This window comes from Castor canadensis, chromosome 8 (genome assembly GCF_047511655.1).
Source record: "Castor canadensis chromosome 8, mCasCan1.hap1v2, whole genome shotgun sequence".
NCBI lineage: Eukaryota > Metazoa > Chordata > Mammalia > Rodentia > Castoridae > Castor > Castor canadensis.
The window spans coordinates 26,455,117-26,476,958 of NC_133393.1; the positions used below are offsets into that span (position 1 = coordinate 26,455,117).

At 40.0% G+C, this 21,842-nt stretch overlaps 3 protein-coding genes and 1 pseudogene across 3 annotated transcripts; 2 read left to right on the top strand and 2 right to left on the bottom strand.

The window, feature by feature from the left end:
• The first annotated feature begins 2,509 nt into the window (after window positions 1–2,509).
• On the top strand, window positions 2,510–2,950 carry Ubd (ubiquitin D). Its single transcript, XM_020153695.2, has one exon. The coding sequence runs from the start codon at window positions 2,510–2,512 to the stop codon at window positions 2,948–2,950; it is 441 nt and encodes a 146-aa protein (XP_020009284.2).
• Window positions 2,951–4,837: 1,887 nt separating this feature from the next.
• On the bottom strand, window positions 4,838–6,948 carry Or2i1 (olfactory receptor family 2 subfamily I member 1). Its single transcript, XM_074084814.1, has 2 exons — window positions 6,838–6,948; window positions 4,838–5,782 (listed from the first exon to the last, which is right to left on the bottom strand). The coding sequence occupies exons 1-2, from the start codon at window positions 6,946–6,948 to the stop codon at window positions 4,838–4,840; spliced, it is 1,056 nt and encodes a 351-aa protein (XP_073940915.1).
• A 7,950-nt stretch (window positions 6,949–14,898) lies between these two features.
• Mos (MOS proto-oncogene, serine/threonine kinase) lies at window positions 14,899–15,969 on the top strand. Its single transcript, XM_020153693.2, has one exon. It carries the CDS (start codon window positions 14,899–14,901, stop codon window positions 15,967–15,969), a length of 1,071 nt encoding a protein of 356 aa, XP_020009282.2.
• Window positions 15,970–17,362: 1,393 nt separating this feature from the next.
• Window positions 17,363–17,988, bottom strand: LOC109677973 (cell division control protein 42 homolog; annotated as a pseudogene).
• Between the last annotated feature and the right edge of the window lie 3,854 nt (window positions 17,989–21,842).

Genomic DNA, 21,842 nt, shown 5'->3' on the forward strand with positions numbered 1-21,842 from the left:
CTTTCCTGATACTCTTGGTCCCAAGCCAAGTCTCAAGAGCGGGGGGGGGGGGTGAGAAATGACCCAAACATTGTATGCACGTACGAATAAAAAAAAAGAGTGAGCAGCACTTTGAGATCACCGTAATGAGGAGTGCCCAAGAGTAGAGCTGGAGAAATAGACACACTGTGGTGTGAGAGTGCAGGTGGATTGGCTGTGTGGAGGTCGGGAGTCTGCCTTTAATTGTTGGTTTAGGATTGTTTTCAAGTAGTGATTTGAATTTCAGTTTTTGGGGTGATGTAGAAGGTGAGTACTCAAGGCCTAAGAATGCAATGTTCTTTGTAGAAAACATTATCAGCCTGGAAGACACTATAGAACCCTCTCTAATCATCTCATTTTATAAATCAGGAAACCAACATGTAAAGAGGTAAATAGGATGGGGGCGTGGCTCACACAATAAAGAGCTTGCAGGAGGCCCTGAATTCAAGCCCCAGTACACAAACAAACAAACTAAGAGGGCAACAGATTTGCCCAGTGTAATGTAGCAAATGGCACCCCTGCGACTCCAACTCAAGTCTTTTCAGTCTAGGACTGTTTCTCTGGATTGTGTCTTTTCCAGGCAGGTTTCAGGCATTCTGCCAGCCAGTATGAATGGGCTCACACAGCCACATAATCGCACATTAATCCTGATTGTCCTCTCCTGAGTACCCTTGCTCTCGGGAAGTCCTGTAACTAAGGAAATGGTCTTAAAAGCAGCAGGTGAGGGTCTCAAGCATAACAGATGTTCAAGTCAGTGAAGGCCAGGGCTACAGGTGGGACTGTCATAAGGTAGGATTGGGAGTGGGGATGGGGTAATCAGGGAAAAATTCTCAACATAGAAGGGCCACCCAATGTTTAGAACAAGGAGTGCAAACTGATTAGCTGAGGGGAGAAGTACATGAACTGAAAGTAGTCTTTATTAACTCCATTCCAACAAAAGTGAAAGAAAGTTCATGAGAACCAAGGTTGTAGCCAAACTTGACAACATAGCAGTTCTGGCAGGGTATTTCCAATTCAGCTGCTGATATATAAGCCAGACACAAAGTCCCTTTTCTCATCTACTTGTTTCTGTTCCCTTGATTGTAGATATGGCTCCCAGTGGTTCCTGTTTCGTAAGCTGGGATTTCATAAAGGGGAAGGGGAAAGGAAAATCACATCCAAGAGTATGAGAGATATCTCAGTAATGGACAAGGGATAGTGTTCCGAGTAGTGAGGTGATGGGAGGGTGCTTTGAAGGAGATGAGAGTAGTGTTAATAGCTGCAGAATGAGAAGGAGGGTGCTATGAAAAGAAGCTGGTCATTTGGCTCCTAAATTCTCTTTTGAGTGAGACAGTGGGCTGACTTCTCTTTGGGAGAAATGGCAAGAAGTGAGGATGGGCTTTATAACCCATAGGTGTGGTAAGATTCGGAAACAGAGAAATATTTCCAGAGTTCTTCTTCTTCTTCTTCTTGTTTTTTTTTTTTGATGATACTGGGGTTTGAACTCAGGGCCTCACACTTGCTAGGCAGGTGCTCTTATTGCTTAAGCCATTCAGCCAGCCCCATTTCCAGAGTTCTTAAACTTAAGCTTCCCTCTTCTCCCAAAGGAGAGTTTCACAAAACTAGTTTATCTTGTTAGTGATCTAATACATTGCCCTAAATAAGAAAGAATATATGCACTATGAAGAGAACCTGGAATGAGAGTGATGTTTAACAAAGAGGAAAGACCCTCCAATGAAGAAATACTTGTAGCATCTAGTTTGAGAAGCTATTTTTGAATGGAGTAATAAGGAGGTTCTCTCAGGCTTTACAGAGGTAATCTCCATTTTGCATAATTTTCCAGTAATTTAAGTAAAACTTAGATATAGCCCCTCCCTTCTTTGAGTGAGGTACTACTCTAATTAAAAGAGGTCATATTCTATAATAGATATAAAACACAAGAAATATAGAGTAACAAATAACACTGAACAATAGCATCACTGTAATATGTAAGTTATTATAAAGCAGTAGAACATAGAAAGAAACTAACAGTACAGAAATTATATGCCTTAACCAGGATTTGCATCTAAAGTAGTCACAGAAGGCATCCTAATGGCCATGACTATCTTATGAGGCTACCAGGTCTTGGAGTTATTTTCAGAATCTGGTGTACATCTTTTGAAAGTCTGTAGTTGGCTTTATTTTTGACATCTGACAAACTTTATCTGGAAAAGAAAGGCAGGTAAATAAGGTAAAAAATTAATTATATTTTGAGATAGATGAGAGATACGGCTCAAAAGGAATGACACTAACATTCGTATTTGTGTTATAATCTGGGAATTCCAAAAAAGAAGTTATAAGAGAGGGAGGAACCCAGATTATTGGAAAGGAGCTGGAGGGCCAGACAGGCAGTGGAAGGGTAGGAACAACTAAGGTGAGGATGCAGGGGGTGTAAAAGGTGGGAGACATTCTAGGCAACTGTCTCTTGGCTTTTTTTGCCCAGGTGGATGTCCATTCTGAGAAAGGGGCATGTATGACCTTTGAAGTCAGCCTGGATGACAAAGTGAGGAAGATCAACAAACACATCAGGTCTAAGACCAAGGTTCCTGTGCAGGACCAGGTTCTTCTGCTGGGCTCCCAGACCCTAAAGTCTGAGAAAAAGGTGTTGTCTTATGACCTCGACAAGGAGACTTCCATCCACCTTACCCTGAAGGTAGTGAAGCCCAGTGATGAGGCGCTACCCTTGATTCTGGTGGAGTCAAGTGATGAGGGGCAGAGGCACCTCCTCCGTGTGCGAAGAGCCAACTCAGTGGCCCAGGTGAAAAAGATGATTGAGGATGTGACTGGTATAACATCTGAGAAACAGATTGTGACTTGCAATGGAAAGAAACTGGAAGATGGGAAGATCATGGAGAATTACAACATCACAAAGGGCAGTTTGTTCTTCCTGGCCAGGCATTGCATTGAGGGATGACTACTCTGGGGATGGGGTGATATCAGGAGCAAAAAGCTTATTTCCTTTTGGCTCTTACTTACAAACCACATCTTTTGATGATTTACCAAAATTAATGAGAATGATATAGAGTAAAATTTGGGGTGGGGAGGGTAAAATAAAGAATATTTTTTAAATCTGTAATTCTTTGGTCCTTACATAATTGATTAAGTGAAGAGGATTGTTTATATTACTGAGAATAGAAAATACAAAAAAAATTGAGATAGGGTCTCACCCTGTAGCCCAGGATGGCCTTGAACTCAAGGTACTCATGTCTCAGCCTTCCGAATGCTGGGATTACAGGAATGTACCAACACACTTGGCATAAAATAAAAAAATAAGGCACATTATGGACAGTATTCAAAGCTGGCTTGAAATTTAATTCTTTCTTTATACATTCTGATAGAAAAACTCCTATTTCATTTCCTACAGGATAAAATAGTAAGTTTTAGGTTGGGATTCATGTTCTACTAATTTTTGTGTTTCTATATTAAGCTCAGTGCTTCATCTATAATATCACATAATTGTTGAGCCAAATTAGATTTCTACTTATAGGGGATATTGAAATGATTTATTATGAAATGAATTTTTTACTCCAACTTGATCACAATCTAATAAATAATTGAGAAATTCATTCAAACTACTTCTTTTCTTATTTAAAGAGGCTTGATAGGAAATGAAATCTGGCATGGCACCTCTTCTTATCCTCTATATCCCAAACCCAGTTAAAATTGTTCTTATTTCTGGGGGTAGACATATTTTCCATGGGGATCTAGAGATTTTTGTGTCTCTAGTGGAGTCTCCTTTGGGGTAGATATACTTCAGGAGGGAACAGAATTTCTGAAAGGTAGGGATTGTGGACCAGTCCCTGCCCGGCCTTTGGATCTAGCAAGTTTTCTCTAGATCAGGGGCATCTCTTTGGGTAAGGGAGGCAAGGAGTTGGCTTCTAGGTTTACCCCAACCCTCTGTTACAGTTCTTGCTGAAGGAACATTTTCTTGTCTGCTTCTTTCATCATACCTGCTCCTTTTGGGAACTTGGGTCCCTTCCTCCATCTTCCTCCATCTATTTACTCTCTGTCTCACTGTCCCTCTCCTAGGTTTCACTACTGGTGAATCACATGTAGGTTTCTCTCACAGACTGGGACATGTCTGTTTTCTTTCCCACCAGTTCTGGTTCATTCTCTTGTTCAAGAGCCATCTCCCACAGGTGGGATTCCCAATTTAACTCCACTCAGCACAATTCCCCATGCAAGGCATTCCTCCTACACTTATGGGTCAAATGCTCTGTAGTGGGCACTGGTCAGCTGGCTAGGTCTGCATTAGGCTGGACTGTTTTTCCAGGAATGGAGGCCATGCCCCCTTTTCCTGGATGGAGTCTGCTGCAGAGTAGGGCCTATGGTTTCCTTGTTAACTTGAGGGACCTTTGATGGCTGAGACCATGGGATTTTCCATGGACTTCCATCAGACTGAGAGAAAGCTAAAAGTAAGTGTCATGTTGCACATCATCTTTCCTGTATGTGGAGTCTTAAGGGGTGGTTACAGTTACCTCCTCAGGATGAGAAAGCCTTCCATCCCATTACATTTCCTTTCTTCATTAGCTTAGTAGAAGGCCCAAGGCCTTTTTACCGACACCTCCCCCCCCACCGTGTGTATGTGTGTAAAGGATTCAGGGATTTGCCCTCAAGAATCTGAGCACTACCTGATAGGAAGAAGGAATCTCCCCAATTCACCCTGGACTCCATGAGGACAAATATTGCAGATTCTCATACAAAAATGAACAGCCTGAATAAAGGCTAAGCTGACTGATTCTCCACTAGGCATTTCCATCCTTGGGCTCTGGGCTAAATTTTCTTTCCCTTCCCAACTCTCTCACTGTCCGACCTGCCCTCTCCAGAGACTCCCGAGGAGTTTCCTCGCTGCCCTTTTCACTTCCTTATTCCTGAGCGTGTAGATGAGCGGGTTAAGGGCTGGCGTGACTACGGTGTAGAAGAGTGAAACGAACTTGCCCCGTCCCTGGTTGTAGCTGTGCGTGGGTTGCAGGTAGGTGTATATGGCGGAACCATAGAAAAGGCATACCGCTGTCAGGTGGGAGCCACAAGTGCCCACCGCTTTTCTCCGGCCTCCGCTGGACCGCATGTCCCACACAGCGCGTCCCACCGCCCCGTAAGAGGCCAGGATGACGATGGTCGGCACCAGCAGGATGACCACGCGGGCGGCGAACATCTGTCGTTCGATGGTGTTTCTGCCGCCGCCGCAGGCCAGCTTGAGCAGCGCTGGCAGCTCGCAGATGAAGTGGTCCAGCTGGTGGGGCGCGCACAGAGGCCGCGCCGCCAGGAGCGCGGTTTGCGCGGCGGAGTTGGTGAGGCCGCCGAGCCAGGCGGTGCCGGCCAGCGCGCGGCAGAGGTGGGGCGAGGCGAGCCCGGTGTAGCGCAGCGGGCGGCACACGGCGGCCGCGCGGTCCAGCGCCATCACCGCCAGGAGGACGCACTCGGCCGAGCCCAGAGCCAGCGACGCGTACAGCTGGGCCATGCAGCCGCCGCGGGGCAGCCAGAGCGCCGGGCCGCACAGGTTGACCAGCAGCGGCGGCACCACGCTCGTGGTGAATCCCGCGTCCACCAGGGCCAGGTGGCAGAGGAAGTAGTACATGGGCCTGTGCAGGCTCGGATCGCGCACTGCCAGCAGCACAAGCACGGAGTTGCCGGTCAGAGTCAGGAGGTAGCAGAAGAGGACAAGGGCGAAGAGAACCGGCTGTAGGGAGGGCCAGTCTGAGAAACCAAGCAGGAGGAAGCGCTCCTCTGTTGCGCTGTGGTTGACCTAAAGGAAGGAAACTACAAGAATGTTTGGAAGGATGAAATAAAAAAGGATTTACACTACATTTTACAAGCGAAGAAAAAACCCGGGAATGTGGGGATGAACTAGGGAGGAGAGAAAAGCACATGCAGTAACTTATAGATTGTACTTCCATTTACATAGTTGAACCCTAAGGTTACTAGCCCTAAGGTTAGTAAGTCACACGCTTGAATTATATATATTTATAGGATCCTGTGAAGGAGAGAGAATCTATTTTATGAATTAATAAATCATGCTTGAGAAAGGCTAATTATGTTGTACTAAGGCCACAACGATTCAGAGGTTGCCTATGACCTGTTCTTAGGTCTGTCTGAGTTCAAAATCAGTACTTTTTCAGTGTCTTCCTAGTTCTGATTGTACTCCCAGGAGCCAAGAAGAAATTTAATGTTGTCACTAATATGACAGCACTTCAGATACTTGCAGCCAGATTTCACTCTGAGCCTCCTTCCCCAACTTTCCTTGGAAATGTGTAGTGCCTAAAAGTTAGGACAATACTCAAGCTTGTGCTAAGTAAAAGTTCAGAATTAGCAACTTGCTTGTTTTAGGAGTTCCACTTCTATTTATGCAACTATTAAATTCAAATGGAGCTGAGGCTAGGAGAATTCCTGAGCAGACAAAACCATAAGTGACTTAACTTTGCTCAATTGTCAAACATAAGTGAGATGTCATTTGAACTATTTCTTGTAAATGCTAATATTAAAAGAAAACTGAACCACTTAGAAGCAGCCAACACATTTATATAATGAGGGTCTTTTCAATGGACTAGACCAAATACGGCAGTTCGGGAACCAATTACATATTTGCTTTACTTCTAGTTTGTCCTATGAAAATCTTCCTCTTCTGTTACCTCTGGCTCTCCCCAAGTTGGAGTTGCCCAATTAAATAAACAGCTAAATTTAAAAAATTCTGTTGTGCTTCAGTTTACTTTTTTTTTCTTGTATTGGGAATTGAACCCAGGACCTGGTTTATGCTAAGCATGATCTCTACCACTGAGCTACAGTTTCCTTTTTAACACATACCATTATATTGTGACTACTGATGTCTAATCTGGTGGACAGAGGAGACTGCTTGCGATGTTTGTGTCCCTCCTGCTGTGTAATGCTGGTGATCAGACAGATGAGCACCTGCATGCTAGCCAAGAGTCAGCTGGAAGACCAGAAGTGAGAAGACCTGGGTCCCAGCTGGCAGAGTTAGGTTATTTGATATGGGGAGGTTGCTTCATGTTCCTCTGCCTCAATTTTCTCACATGTAAATTGAGGAGTTTGAACTATATGACTTCTTAGGCTCCTGTCCTATCTCCAGGCTTTACTATCAAATGTTTCAAACAAATGAAAAGGGAATGGGGGGGGGAGGGAAACACAAAAAACAGAACTTCATTTTCTTAAGGGCCTTTTAACCCTTGAAAATGATGTTGAATCAAGTATCTTACGGTATAAAACCATCATAGTTGATGTGATTGATGAAATTTACATAGAAATCTTTCTACTGCATGTTCCTGGCAGATCTCGTTATATAGATAACTTATTTTTAAGACATCAGATTCATTGCTTTTAAGAACCACAATCTTTTTTTTTTCAGGAAAAATGCTCCCTTCCCCCCCCAATAAAAATTCTGCTTATATGATTCTTTCATTTTATCCTTAGTAGGAAGAACAAGTATTAATGGTGTGAATAAGTACAAGGGTTCAGCAGCTATACTACCGGGGTTTGACTTTGCTATTTCCTAGCTGAGCTACCATGGCGTGTACTTCACTTCTCAGTGCTGCAGTTTTCTCATGAAAACAGATGTGGGTGAAGTGAGTTAAATGCACAAAGCAATTAAACCAGTGTTTGGTACACTGAAGCTGTTTATTGACTACTAATGATTTCATCCTTATTTTACAAATCAAAAAACAAATTCCCTCCCCGCAATACTGGTTACAACCCCACCCCCGTGAACAAGTTTTTAAAGGGTTCCTACCCTAAGTGATGACAGAACTGATATAAAAATTAATTTTCCTTTCATACATCAACTTCAGTCTCTACCTCTTACAAATTAGGCATTAGTCTTATTTATAGAGCAGGGTAGGAAGGTAATCCAAATTAAGTAACTTGTCTAAGTTCATAGTGTTTATAAATGTTTAATAGGATTTTGACTCAAATCTGACTAACTCCAAGGTCTTTGCCTTTTTTTTTTTTAAATAAGCCAGACACTGTTATACTAAAGATTATGGAGTATAAAAAAATGCAAATTCTGATATTTATTTCTAGATAATTTTATAGCAGTGAGGTCATATTGAACATGGACAAAATACATGAAATAACATTCAGTTTATGAGCCAATGATGACCAGAGACAAGATGTCAAATTCTTTAGTATTGTGATTACCTAGCATATACCAGTTCAGCTGGGCAAGTCCTAAACCTTCCAATATGCCACAACATAGAAATAGGCATATAGTAATAAAATTGCAGAGATAATATCCTAGTGACATGCATCCACAAATCCCCAAATACATAGCTTCAATACACGTATACCATCATTCCTTTATACACCCTGAATGCAAATCTGTTGTAAAATATATGGAATAATGTGTTCCTAAACCTCACGTGCTGTTCTAGAAAATGACCCTCAGCTGCACAACCATTTTCCCCTAGGAAAATGTAATAATAAACTTACCTTCATGTCTAACCTCTGGCCCTAATATTTAGGTCTTGAGTTTTTAGATGATATGTTAAACTCTTGCTTCTGCTCTGGATTCTGTGAGTTTAAATGACAGTGAGAGAGATTAACAAAAGACTCAATTGTATGACTGTTGATTTCTAAAATGGGAACCTGAGACCAGAGCCAGGCACCTTAGGAAGAAGATAGGGGGTGGGTAACATCTTGCTTATCAGCAAAGAAATCAAGAAATGTCTAGAAAGAAGGTACCTAAGTCTGTGAAACAGAGGTGGTGGTGTCTGTTTCTGGAGACCCCTGTATTGGGGTACATACAAGGCGAAGACTTGAGCCTTGTGGTGGCAGCCAATTCGTATTTTGCTGGTAGCAAAAATAGCTGTGTGGAATCTGTGGAGAACAGCAGTTGGAGAGAAAGGAAGGAACCTGATGAGTCCTCTCACTAGAGAGGAAACAGGGGAATCAACATTCCCAGTTATTTAGAAGAGGGGATGAAGCTCTGGGGAATCTGTGTCCCACTCACATAATTAGTACTTTGCATGGAGGTGTCCAGAGAGGAGTCCCCCAAGGTGAGGAAAGGGAAATTCTGGAGAGAAAGCCCCTTTGGCACAGTGTCTCTGGCAGGGGATGTTAGAGGCCAGATGTAGCATAATTTCCTCTCATTGTCATCTCTACTCAATTGGTTTAGAGTTTCATTCTCTGATTGAGTTATCTTAAGCTAGACATTTCACCTCAGCAATTCTCAGTGTCATCATCATAAAACATGAGAAACAACCTTGATCTGATGGAGATGTAAATTTCTCAAAGTCATAGTCAGGTTTTTTTTTTTTTGGTGGGACTGGGGTTTGAACTCAGGGCTTCACGTCTGCAAAGCAGGCACTTTACTGCTTGAGCTATGCCTCCAGTTCTTATCCTCAGGTTTTTTTTTCCTCATTTGTAATGCCATGGTGACTTTTTATTTTTATTTTTTTATTACTCATATGTGCATACAATGCTTGGGTCATTTCTCCCGCCTGCACCTACCCCCTCCCTTACCCCCCACTCCGCCCCCTCCCTCTCCCCACCACCCCCTCCATACCCGGCAGAAACTATTTTGCCCTTATCTCTAATTTTGTTGAAGACAGAGTATAAGCAATAATAGGAAGGAACAAGGGTTTTTGCTGGTTGAGATAAGGATAGCTATACAGGGAGTTGACTCACATTAATTTCCTGTGCATGTGTGTTATCTTCTAGGTTAATTCTTCTTGATCTAACCCTTTCTCTAGTTCCTGGTCCCCTTCTCCTATTGGCCTCAGTTGCTTTTAAGGTATCTGCTTTAGTTTCTCTGCGTTGAGGGCAACAAATGCTAACTAATTTTTTAGGTGTCTTACCTATCCTCATATCTCCCTTGTGTGCTCTCGCTTATATCTTGTGATCAAAGTCCAATCCCCTTGTTGTGTTTGCCCTTGATCTAATGTCCGAATATGAGGGAGAACATACGATTTTTGGTCTTTTGGGCCAGGCTAACCTCACTCAGAATGATGTTCTCCAATTCCATCGATTTACCAGTGAATAATAACATTTTGTTTTTCTTCATGGCTGCATAAAATTCCATTGTGTATAGATACCACATTTTCTTGATCCATTTGTCAGTAGTGGGGCATCTTGGCTGTTTCTATAACTTGGCTATTGTGAATAGTGCTGCCATAAACATGGGTGTGCAGGTGCCTCTGGAGTAACCTGTGTCACAGTCTTTTGGGTATATTCCCAAAAGTGGTATTGCTGGATCAAATGGTAGATCAATGTCTAGCTTTTTAAGTAGCCTCCAAATTTTTTTTCAGAGTGGTTGTACTAGTTTACATTCCCACCAACAGTGTAAGAGGGTTCTTTTTTCCCCTGCATCCTCGCCAACACCTGTTGTTGGTGGTGTTGCTGATGATGGCTATTCTAACAGGGGTGAGGTGGAATCTTAGTGTGGTTTTAATTTGCATTTCCTTTATTGCTAGAGATGGTGAGCATTTTTTCATGTGTTTTTTGACCATTTGAATTTCTTCTTTTGAGAAAGTTCTGTTTAGTTCACGTGCCCATTTCTTTATTGGTTCATTAGTTTTGGGAGAATTTAGTTTTTTAAGTTCCTTATATATATTCTGGTTATCAGTCCTTTGTCTGATGTGTAGCTGGCAAATATTTTCTCCCACTCTGTGGGTGTTCTCTTCAGTTTAGAGACCATTTCTTTTGATGAACAGAAGCTTTTTAGTTTTATGAGGTCCCATTTATCTATGCTATCTCTTAGTTGCTGTGCTGCTGGGGTTCCATTGAGAAAGTTCTTATGTATACCTACTAATTCCAGAGTATTTCCTAATCTTTCCTGTATCAACTTAAGAGTTTGTGATCTGATATTAAGATCCTTGATCCATTTTGAGTTAATATTGGTATAGGGTGATATACATGGATCTACTTTCAGTTTTTTGCAGACTGCTAACCAGTTTTCCCAGCAGTTTTTGTTGAAGAGGCTGCTTTTTCTCCATCATATATTTTTAGCACCTTTGTCAAAGACAAGTTGGTTATAGTTGTGTGGCTTCATATCTGGGTCCTCTATTCTGTTCCACTGGTCTTCATGTCTGTTTTTGTGCCAGTACCATGCTGTTTTTATTGTTATTGCTTTGTAATATAGTTTGAAGTCAGGTATCGTGATACCTCCAGCATTGTTCTTTTGACTGAGTATTGCCTTGGCTATTCGTGGCCTCTTGTGTTTCCATATAAATTTAACAGTAGATTTTTCAATCTCTTTAATGAATGTCATTGGAATTTTGATGGGAATTGCATTAAACATGTAGATTACTTTTGGGAGTATCGACATTTTTACTATGTTGATTCTACCAATCCATGATCATGGGAGATCTCTCCACTTTCTATAGTCTTCCTCAATCTCTTTCTTCAGAAGTTTATAGTTTTCCTTGTAAAGGTCGTTCACATCCTTTGTTAGGTTTACACCTAGGTATTTGATTTTTTTTTGAGGCTATTGTAAATGGAATTATTTTCATATATTCTTTCTCAGTTTGTTCATTATTAGTATATAGAAATGGTAATGATTTTTCTATGTTGATTTTATATCCTGCTACCTTGCTATAGGTATTGATGGTGTCTAGAAGCTTCTGAGTAGAGTTTTTTGGGTCTTTAAGATATAGGATCATGTCGTCTGCGAATAGGGATATTTTGACAGTTTTTTACCTATTTGTATTCCTTTTATTCCTTCTTCTCGCCTAATTGCTCTGGCTAGGAATTCCAGTACTATGTTGAATAGGAGTGGAGATAGTGGGCATCCTTGTCTGGTTCCTGATTTTAGAGGGAATGGTTTCAGTTTTTCTCCGTTAAGTATAATGCTGGCTGTAGGTTTGTCATATATAGCTTTTATAATGTTGAGGTACTTTCCTTCTATTCCTAGTTTTCTTAGAGCTTTTATCATGAAATGGTGTTGGATCTTATCAAAGGCTTTTTCTGCATCTATTGAGATGATCAAGTGGTTTTTGTCTTTGCTTCTGTTGATGTGGTTTATTACGTTTATTGATTTTCGTATGTTGAACCACCCCTGCATCCCTGGGATGAAGCCTACTTGGTCATGGTGAATAATCTTTTTGATGTGTTGTTGAATTCGGTTTGCCATTATTTTGTTGAGGATTTTTGTATCAATGTTCATTAAGGAGATTGGCCTATAGTTCTCCTTTTTGGAGGTGTCTTTGCCTGGTTTAGGGATAAGTGTAATACTGGCTTCATAAAATGTGTTTGGCAGTTTTCCTTCCCTTTCTATTTCATGGAACAGTTTAAGGAGGGTTGGTATCAGTTCTTCTTTAAAGGTCTGATAGAATTCAGCAGAGAATCCATCAGGTCCTGGACTTTTCTTTTTGGGGAGACTCTTGATTGCTGCTTCAATTTCATTTTGTGTTATAGGTCTATTCAGGTGATTAATTTCCTCTTGGTTCAGTTTTGGATGATCATATGTATCTAGAAATCTGTCCATTTCTTTTAGATTTTCAAATTTATTTGAATATAGGTTCTCAAAGTAGTCTCTGATGATTTCCTGGACTTCCATGGTGTTTGTTGTTATCTCCCCTTTTGCATTCCTGATTCTACTAATTTGGGTTTTTTCTCTCCTCATTTTAGTCAGGTTTGCCAGGGTCTGTCAATGTTGTTTATTTTTTCAAAGAACCAACTTTTTGTTTCATTAATTCTTTGTATGGTTTTTTTGGTTTCTATTTTGTTGATTTCAGCGCTTATTTTTATTATTTCTCTCGTTCTATTTGTTTTGGATTTGCTTGTTCTTGTTTTTCTAGGAGTTTGAGATGTATCATTAGGTCATTGATTTGGGATCTTTCAGTCTTTTTAATAGATGCACTCGGGGTTGGGGATTTAGCTCAGTGGAAGAGCGCTTGCCTGGCAAGTGCAAGGCCCTGAGTTCGGTCCCCACCACCGAAAAAAAAAAAATAGATGGACTCATGGCTATAAACTTTCCTCTCAGGACTGCCTTTGCTGTGTCCCATAGGTTCCGGTAGGTGTGTTTTCATTTTCATTGACTGCCAGGAACTTTTTAATTTCCTCTTTTATTTCATCAATGACCCATTGTTCATTAAGCAATTAGTTATTGAGTTTCCAGCTGTTTGCATGTTTTTTTTGTCTTTACTTTTGTTGTTGAGTTCTAGTTTTATTGCATTGTGATCAGATAGAATGCATGGCATTATTTCTGTTTTCTTATATTTGCTGAGGCTTGCTTTGTGCCCTAGGATATGATCTATTTTGGAGAAGGTTCCATGGGCTGCTGAGAAGAACGTATATTGTGTAGAAGTTGGGTGAATGTTCTGTAGATATCAACTAGGTCCATTCCATCTATGGTATATTTTAGATCTAGGATTTCTTTATTGATTTTTTTGTTTGGATGAGCTATCTATTGATAATGGGGTGTTAAAGTCTCCCATGACCACTGTGTTGGAGTTAATATATACTTTTAGGTCCTTCAGGGTATGTTTGATGAAACTGGGTGCATTGACATTGGGTGCATATAGGTTAATTGTTATTTCCATTTGGTCTGTTTCCCCTCTTATTGGTATGGAATGTCCTTCTTTATCTCGTTTGATCAATGTAGGTTTGAAATCTACTTTGTCAGAGATACGTGCAAATAGGGTATTGTACACAAGATGAGAACTAAGCCACACAGTGTAAAACAGACATAGTCATCTAGGGCTACATGGACTTTGAATGGCTTATATAAATGTCTTGAGTTTACAAATTTGCCTTCTCAGAACCTATATACTTCAGAAGCATTTAACTGTCATCCCCAAAGTGTGTTTACTCATCCCTTATGTAGAAGAAAGAAACTCTCATTTAACTAAAACAGAAAACAAATTTGTTTGTTTTTAATGAACAGGGTAATATTGTTGGTCTTTATTCTGAAGATATGGCATGAAAATTAATGTACTCATAATAATCAGAGAGGAAGACTTTATGGTTTGTTGATTTTCTACATTATATATAGGTACCAGTGATTTGTGCCACTTTTATTTTTTCATATTTTTCCTCTTCTACAATTCCCCCATATTTGTTTTTATGTGAAGCTCTCATCATCACCACCGTGAAGCATTTTTATTCTTTTTTTTCTTCCACAACTCTGCTTCAAGATTTCTGTAACTCATTTGCAAGTGAGCTCACCAGGTAAGCTGAATTGACTGGAAGAGGAAGGGCTGTTAGAAAGTCGCTGTGTTGCTAAGAAGTCTTGCTAATTTGCTGTATAAACTGAATGGAGTGTCTCAGAGTTTCTCTCTTTCCCCACCTGGTTAACTTAGGTGATGTGTTTTGACCTGCATTAGTAATTCTATGTGGATGAATTAATTTAAGTTTGCAAATTTTAATTCATATGCATCTAATTATCCTGGTAAGCGTTCAACACATGTCTTCTCTTTATATTCCAATCTTTGAAGCCAATAACTAACTGCTGAAAGTGATTTAATGCAGCAGGAGAATACACTAACAATCATTATAGCCGGCAAAGTGTGTGGCCATCTCATCTAAGGACTGATGATGGTCATCAGATGAGACTCCACAAAAACCCGTTTTTCTATGATTAAAGAAATAGTGTAAAAGAGGGTGAGCTCTGGAGCAGCTCTCAGTTGTTTATCTGGTGAGAATTCATTTTGATAAGAATTCACTTGAAGTGTGGAAGGTCTATGCTTCCTTCTGAGAGGGATTGTTGAGCTTCATTCAGGTTTTTCCCTATCTGATAAAAACCCTTGCTGAGTGACAGCACAGACGTGGCTCATTTGAAGAAAACAAGGAAGAGTAGAAAAGAGCTGGGGTGGAGGAAGGAGTAGTCAGCGCCAAGCTTCCAGCCTTTCTTGGCTTCTCCTGGTATTTTCAGTCGCCTGAGTGTCCCAGGTGTGTGTCGCTTCAAAGAGCTTGATGCCTTCGCCCCTTGCCCAACGCCACTACCTCTCTGGAGAGCTGTCCCCGTCGCTGGACTCCAGGCCTTGCAGCAGCCCTTTGGTGCTCCCAGGGAAGGCGGGGAAGCTAATGCCGGGGGTCACTCCTCCTCGGTCCCCACGACTGCCACGCCGGCTGGCCTGGTGCTCCATTGACTGGGAACAGGTGTGCTTGCTGCACAAGTTGGGAGCTGGAGGGTTTGGTTCGGTATATAAGGCGACTTACCATGGCTTTCCTGTGGCTATAAAGCAAGTGAACAAGTACACCAAGAATCCTCGAGCATCCCAGCGGAGTTTCTGGGCTGAGCTCAACGTTGCGAGGCTGCGCCATGACAACATAGTGCGGATCGTGGCTGCCAGCACGCGCACGCCGGCTGACTCAGATAGTCTGGGTGCCATAATCATGGAATTTGGAGGCAACGTCACCTTACATCAAGTCATTTACGGTGCCATCGACGACACTGAGGAGCAGGCGGGGAAGCCTCACCATGGCAATGGACAGCAATTAAGTTTGGGGAAGTGTCTAAAGTATTCCCTAGATGTCGCCAAAGGCCTGCTTTTCCTTCACTCACAAGGAGTTGTGCACTTAGATCTAAAGCCGGCGAACATTTTGGTCAGTGAGCAGGGTGTCTGTAAAATTGGTGACTTTGGTTGCTCCGAGAAGCTGGGAGATCTGCGGTGCTCCCGGGCTCGCCCCTACCCTCTAGGAGGCACCTACACCCACCGAGCCCCGGAGTTACTGACAGGAGCCACCGTGACTCCCAAAGCCGACATCTACTCTTTTGCCATCACGCTCTGGCAAATGGCCAGCAGGGAGGTGCCTTACTCGGGGGACCGGCAGTGCGTGCTCTACTCCGTGGTGGCCCACAACCTGCGCCCGTCTCTCGCCAAGGCCGTCTTCACGGACTCGCTCCTGGGGCAGAAGCTGCAGAGCCTCATCCCGCGCTGCTGGGCGGCGCGCGCTCCGCAGAGGCCAAGTGCAGGATGCCTCCTGGCCGACCTGAACTGTTTAAACGCTGAGCTGGCTGACTCTAAACCTGTATCGAGATAAGTTTTCGCCTTTGTTTCTGTTTTTTTTTTTTTTTTAAAGAAATGAAAGTGTGGAAGAAAATACATTGGTTGGATAGGTTTTTCAAAATAAAGTTATTAAAAGTTCCTTGTCTGATTTTTTTCTAACATAACTTGAGCTACAAGTCTCATCATTGCCCAACTGTAGCTAATCTTATTCCAAAGTAATAAGCCCATATAATGTGTGCATATATATACACATTCGCAGTACTGGATTGAATTTAAAGACTTGCCCTTGCTAGGCCAGTGCTCTACCACTCAGATCAGTACTATATCCACTTTAAATATTTCATATTTGATGTGGACCTCAGTTTATCTGCTGGGGTATTGACCCAGAAGCTTTTTAATATGATGCAATCCCATCCGTCAGTTCTTGCCCTTGTTGCCTGAGCTATTTGAGTCCTATTCAGAAAATCATTGCTTATGTGTTCATAATGAAGTCTTTTCCCTATGTTTTCCTTTAGTACTTTAAAGTTAAAGTCTCTGATTCATTTTGAATTGACTCTTGTACAGAGTGAGAGATAGGGATCTAGTTTCAGTGGGTAACCAGTCAGCCACTGTGCCCAGCCTCACATTTGTTCTTGATTTGGAAAAACTGGATTTTTTTTAAAAGACAATGCCATTGAAGATCTGCCAAAAATTTCTATAAATTCCCATCTGTGCCACCTAAATTCAAACTAAATGCTACTTGCTTTTAATTCATATCAAAATGTTATTTTTTCTTTCTTCCCCTAAGAAAAATTTTTAATGATGTTCTTATATAAAATTTAGAAGTAACTTTATTTTTAAAGAAATCATATCCCAAATGACTTGTAATCATTTACATTTGTACACTGTTAAGGACTTCCTGTTTTTGCTCATTTCTTCTTTTTTCCTCTACATTTTCCTTTTCTCCCTCTCTCACTACCTATCGAGCCATGAGGCTCCACATCCAGAGGCATGCAACACTTTTCTCCATTACATTTTATTTTTTGAAAAAATGGTCTTCAAATCCCCACTCTCTTGACTTTTTTCCTTTTTCTCATTTTTATTGTACAAAATGAGTTTTATTATAGTTTCATACTTGCATGCTATACACTTTGATTCTATTCACCCCCTTTCACCCTCCAACTGGGTTCCTTCTTTCCCCCAGTAGGCCCCTTCTGCTTTCACATCTTTTTTTCTATAATCTAAATTCCAAATATGAGAGAAAATACATATTTGTCTTTCTGAATCTGACTTATTTCACTTAACATGATGGTCTCTTATAGTTTATTTTCTTGCTTGCTCAAGGGTTCCTCATATGCAAGGTGGCAAAAGGGGGATTCCCTTGGCTGGTCCCTGTTTAGGGCATTTGTCACTGTTGTAAAAATGTAATTTTTAATCTTTAGTTTGATTTAGTATGATGACAACACCAGCTGTACAGAAAGGGCTCTGGAGAGATGGTCATAGGAGCGCATACTCTCTACTCTCCTTTGTTGTGGAGCCTCCAGGTTAGCTAATACTGCTTTGCAAACACATTCTTTAGGCCTTTCTGTGTGAGTGCAGAACACTGCTCATACCTGGCAGCCTGCAGATCATGTGCAGCTTTTCAATAGTCTCTGGAGTGATAGGCTTCTATTTATTAGTGGCAAGTTTCTTAACAGTGGAGGGTTCATTTCTGAGATCAATTTGGGTCCCAATGAGCAATAAAGAAGACTTTGGATAATGGGAAGTTATCTCAGGCATTAACTTGTTTTAAAAAATTTCAAATGGCGGACAGAGAGACCACTGAAAAACAGATTAGAAACACATCTGTTTGTGGATAATTCTGTGGTCATAATCTTAATCTTGTTCTGTAGTATCAAAAAATATAAGAGTATACAGCTCTCCACCAATCATAAGTGTGACTGCATAGTTATAAAAACAGTTGGTATTTAGTCAATTGGGAATTTGTTATGTAGGATATCAGGAGACATATTTTACCAATATCATTATAACCCACAAGAAGACTCTTAATTGAATTGTCAAAATAGTTTTGCATTCATTTTACATTTTAAATTTTATTTTTATTTATTTTGCAGTACTGGATTGAATTTAAAGACTTGCGCTTGCTAGGCCAGTGCTCTACCACTCAAATCAGTACTATATCCACTTTAAATATTTCAAATTTGATGTGGACCTCAGTTTATCTGCTGGGGTATTGACCCAGAAGCTTTTTAATATGATGCAATCCCATCCGTCAGTTCTTGCCCTTGTTGCCTGAGCTATTTGAGTCCTACTCAGAAAATCATTGCTTATGTGTTCATAATGAAGTCTTTTCCCTATGTTTCCCTTTAGTACTTTAAAGTTAAAGTCTCTGATTCATTTTGAATTGACTCTTGTACAGAGTGAGAGATAGGGATCTAGTTTCAGTGGGTAACCAGTTTTCCCAGCACCATTTGTTGAAAAGGCTTTCCTTTCTCCAGCATATGTCTTTGGCACTTTTATCAGTAATGGGATGGCTGTAGTTGCATGGGCTTATTTCTGAATCCTCCGTTAAATTCCTTTGGTCTACATGTCTGTTTTTGTGTCAGTATCATGCTGCTTTTGTTACTATATCTCTCTAGTATAATTTGAAGTCAGGAATTATTACTACCAACATTGCTCTTTTTGTTCAGTATAGCATTGGGTAATTGGGATCTTTTGTACTTCCATATAATTTTTAGTATTGTTTTTCTGTTTCCCTGAAGAATGGAATTGGAAATTTGATAGGAATTACATGGTATCTATAGACTACTTTCAGTAATATAGCCATTTTCACCATATTAATTCTTCTGATTCATGAACGTGAGAGGTCTTTTCATATTCTGGTGACTTCTTGAATTTCTTCAGTGTTTTATAGTTTTCATTGTAGAGGTGTTTTTACTTCCTTGGTTAGGTTTATTATTTTTTATCTTTTGAGGCTATTGCAGGTGGGACTATTTTCCTAATTTCTTTCTCAGCATGTTCTTCACTGCAGGTGCTAATTTTTGTATGTTGATTTTGTATCCTTCTACTGCTGAAAGTGTGTATCAGATCTAAAAGTCTTCTACAGGAATCTTTAGGGTCTTTTAAGTATAGAATCATATCATCTGCAAATAGGCATAATTTGACTTATTTTCCTATTTCATAGTGCTGTGATGAACATTAGTGTGCAAGTGTCTGTATTGTATCATGACTTACACTCCTTTGGATATACGCCCAGGAGTGATGTCACTGGCTCATGTGGCAGTTCTAGCTTTAGATTTTTGAGGACTCTCCATACTGCTTTCTGTAATGGTTGTACTAATGTGCCTTCCCACCAACAGCATATAAGGGTTCCTGTTTCACTGCATCCTTACCAGCATTTGTTGTTTGTTGTTGAATATAAATGTTCATATTCAAGGGCAAAAAGTGGGATGAAATTTTAGTGTAGTTTTGATTTGCATCTCTTTTATAGCCAAAGAAGTTGAACATTTCTTTATGTATTTATTAGACATTTGTACCTCTTCCTTCGAGAATTCCCTATTTAATTAATGTGCCCATTTCTGCATTGGGATGTTGGTTCTTTGGGGGTTGAGTTTTTTGAGTTCCCTGTAAAGTGTGGATATTAGTCCCTATTGAATGAATAGCTGGCAAAGATTTTATTCCATTCTGTGGGCAGTCTCTTATTTGTTTCAGCCTACTAATTTTGGGTTTGACTTGTTCTTGTTTTCTTAGCTTGAGATGCATTGTTAGGAGCTTGAGATCTCTCTGATTTTTTAAAAATGTAGGTGCTCATAGCTATAAACTTTCCTCTTAGTGATGCCTTTACTGTATCCCAAAGATTACTTCAATTTTCTTGCTTTTGTAAAGACCTACTTTATGTCCTAAAATATCTATTTTGGAGAAAGTCTGTGGGCCACTGAGAAGCATGTGTATTGTGCAGCTATTGGGTGAAACATTCTGTAAATATCTGTTAAATCCATTTGGTCTATAGTGTCATTTGATTCTGAAGTTTCTTTGTTGAAGTTTTGCTATTGGTGAGAGTGGGGTATTGAAATCACACATTATTATTGTGTTGGGTTCTACATGTGTTTTTATATCTAGTAGTGTTTGTTTTATGAAATTTGGAGTGCTGACATTTGGTACATAAATATTTGCAATCGTTAATCTCTTCTTGATGGATAGTTCCCTTTATCAATAATATGAACTGACATTTTTTTTTGTGTCTTATGACTAATTTTGGCTTGAAGTCAGCTTTGTCAGATGAGTATAGCTACTCCTGCTTGCCTGCAAACTCCATTTGACTCAAATATCTTTTTCTGTCCTTTTATTCTAATCCTGTTTTTTGTCTTGCCTATGAGCTGTACTTCTTGTAGCAACAAATGGTTGGGGCTTACTCTTTTATTCCAACCTACCCGTTTATTTCTTTTGATTGAAGAATTAATGCCATTACATTCAACGTTGCTATTGAAAGATACATAGTAATTCCTGCCTTTTTGTTGTTTTTGTAACATTTGTTTCTTTCCTAATCCTCATTTGCTTATCTACTCATCTGTAGGATTTATCCTTTCCAATATTTTCCTGGTTGCATTTATATTCCTCTTTTGTGTATAGGATTCCTTTAAATATCTTCTGCAGTGCTGGTTTAGTGGTCATTAATTTCTTTAGTTTTTGCTTATTGTTAAAGATTTGTTTCTCCTTCAGTCATGAAGGATAGCTTTGCTAATCTAGGTTGGCAGTTATTTTCTTTCAGGACTTGAAATATATCATTCTATGCCCTCCTTGCTTGTAGACCTTCTATTTAGAAATATGCTGTTATTCTTATGGATTTGCCTTTATCGATGACTTGTTGCTTCTCTCTTGCAGCTCTTATTCTTTCTTGTTCTATATATTTAGTGTTTTTAACTATAATATGTGTTTGGGAAGTTCTTTTCTGATCTTGTCTGTTTGGTGTTCTAAAAGCTTCCTGTACTGGATAACATCTCTTTATCAAGATTGGGGAGTTTTCTGCTATTATCTATTCCTTTATGTTGGGGGGGGGGTTTCTGCTATTATCTATTCCTTAGCACCTTTGTCCTTTTTCATGCCCATGGTTTGTAGGTTTGGTCTTTTAATAGTACCTGAGGTCTTACATGTTCCATATGTACTTGCTTTTTTCTTTGTCTTTAACTGGATGTTTTAATTCTTCTATTTTATCTTCAAGTTCTGATATTCTATTTTTACTGTGTTCCATTCTATTACCAAGACTTTCAATGGAATATTTTATTTTAGATATGGAGCTTTCATTTCCAGAATTTCATTTTGATTTTTTTCAGGATTTTTATATCTTACTGAATTCTTTTTTCATATATCATTCATTGTCTTTATTTCACTCAACTATTTATTTGAATTTTACTTGAATTCATTCAGTAGTTTATTTGTATTCTTTTTAATTTTTTTTGGCAGCACTGGAGTTTGAACTCAAGAGTTGGTACAGCAGGTGCTGTACCACTTGAGTTATGCTGCCAGCTCCTTGTTTTGTGTTGGGTATTTTTGAGATAGGGTCTCGAAAACTATTTGCATGGGAGTGGCTTTGTACCATGATCCTGGTGAATTCTGCTTCCTGAGTTGCTAGGATTACAGGTGTGAGCCTCCACTGTCTGGATATTTGTATTTTTCTTGAATTCATTCAGCTGTTTCTATGTGTCTTTAATTTCATTGATAATTCTTATCATTCTTTTGAATTTGTTGTTTGAGATTTCATCTACTTCACTATCATTCAAGTTCTTTATTGTGGAATTGTTGACTTTTGGAGGAGACATATTGCATCATTTTTTCATATTACTTGTGTTTTTACATTGGAATTTATTGAGACCAGGCTGTCTCAGTAAATCTCCTGTGTCCTTTCAGTTGAAGCATAAACATGTTTAGGAA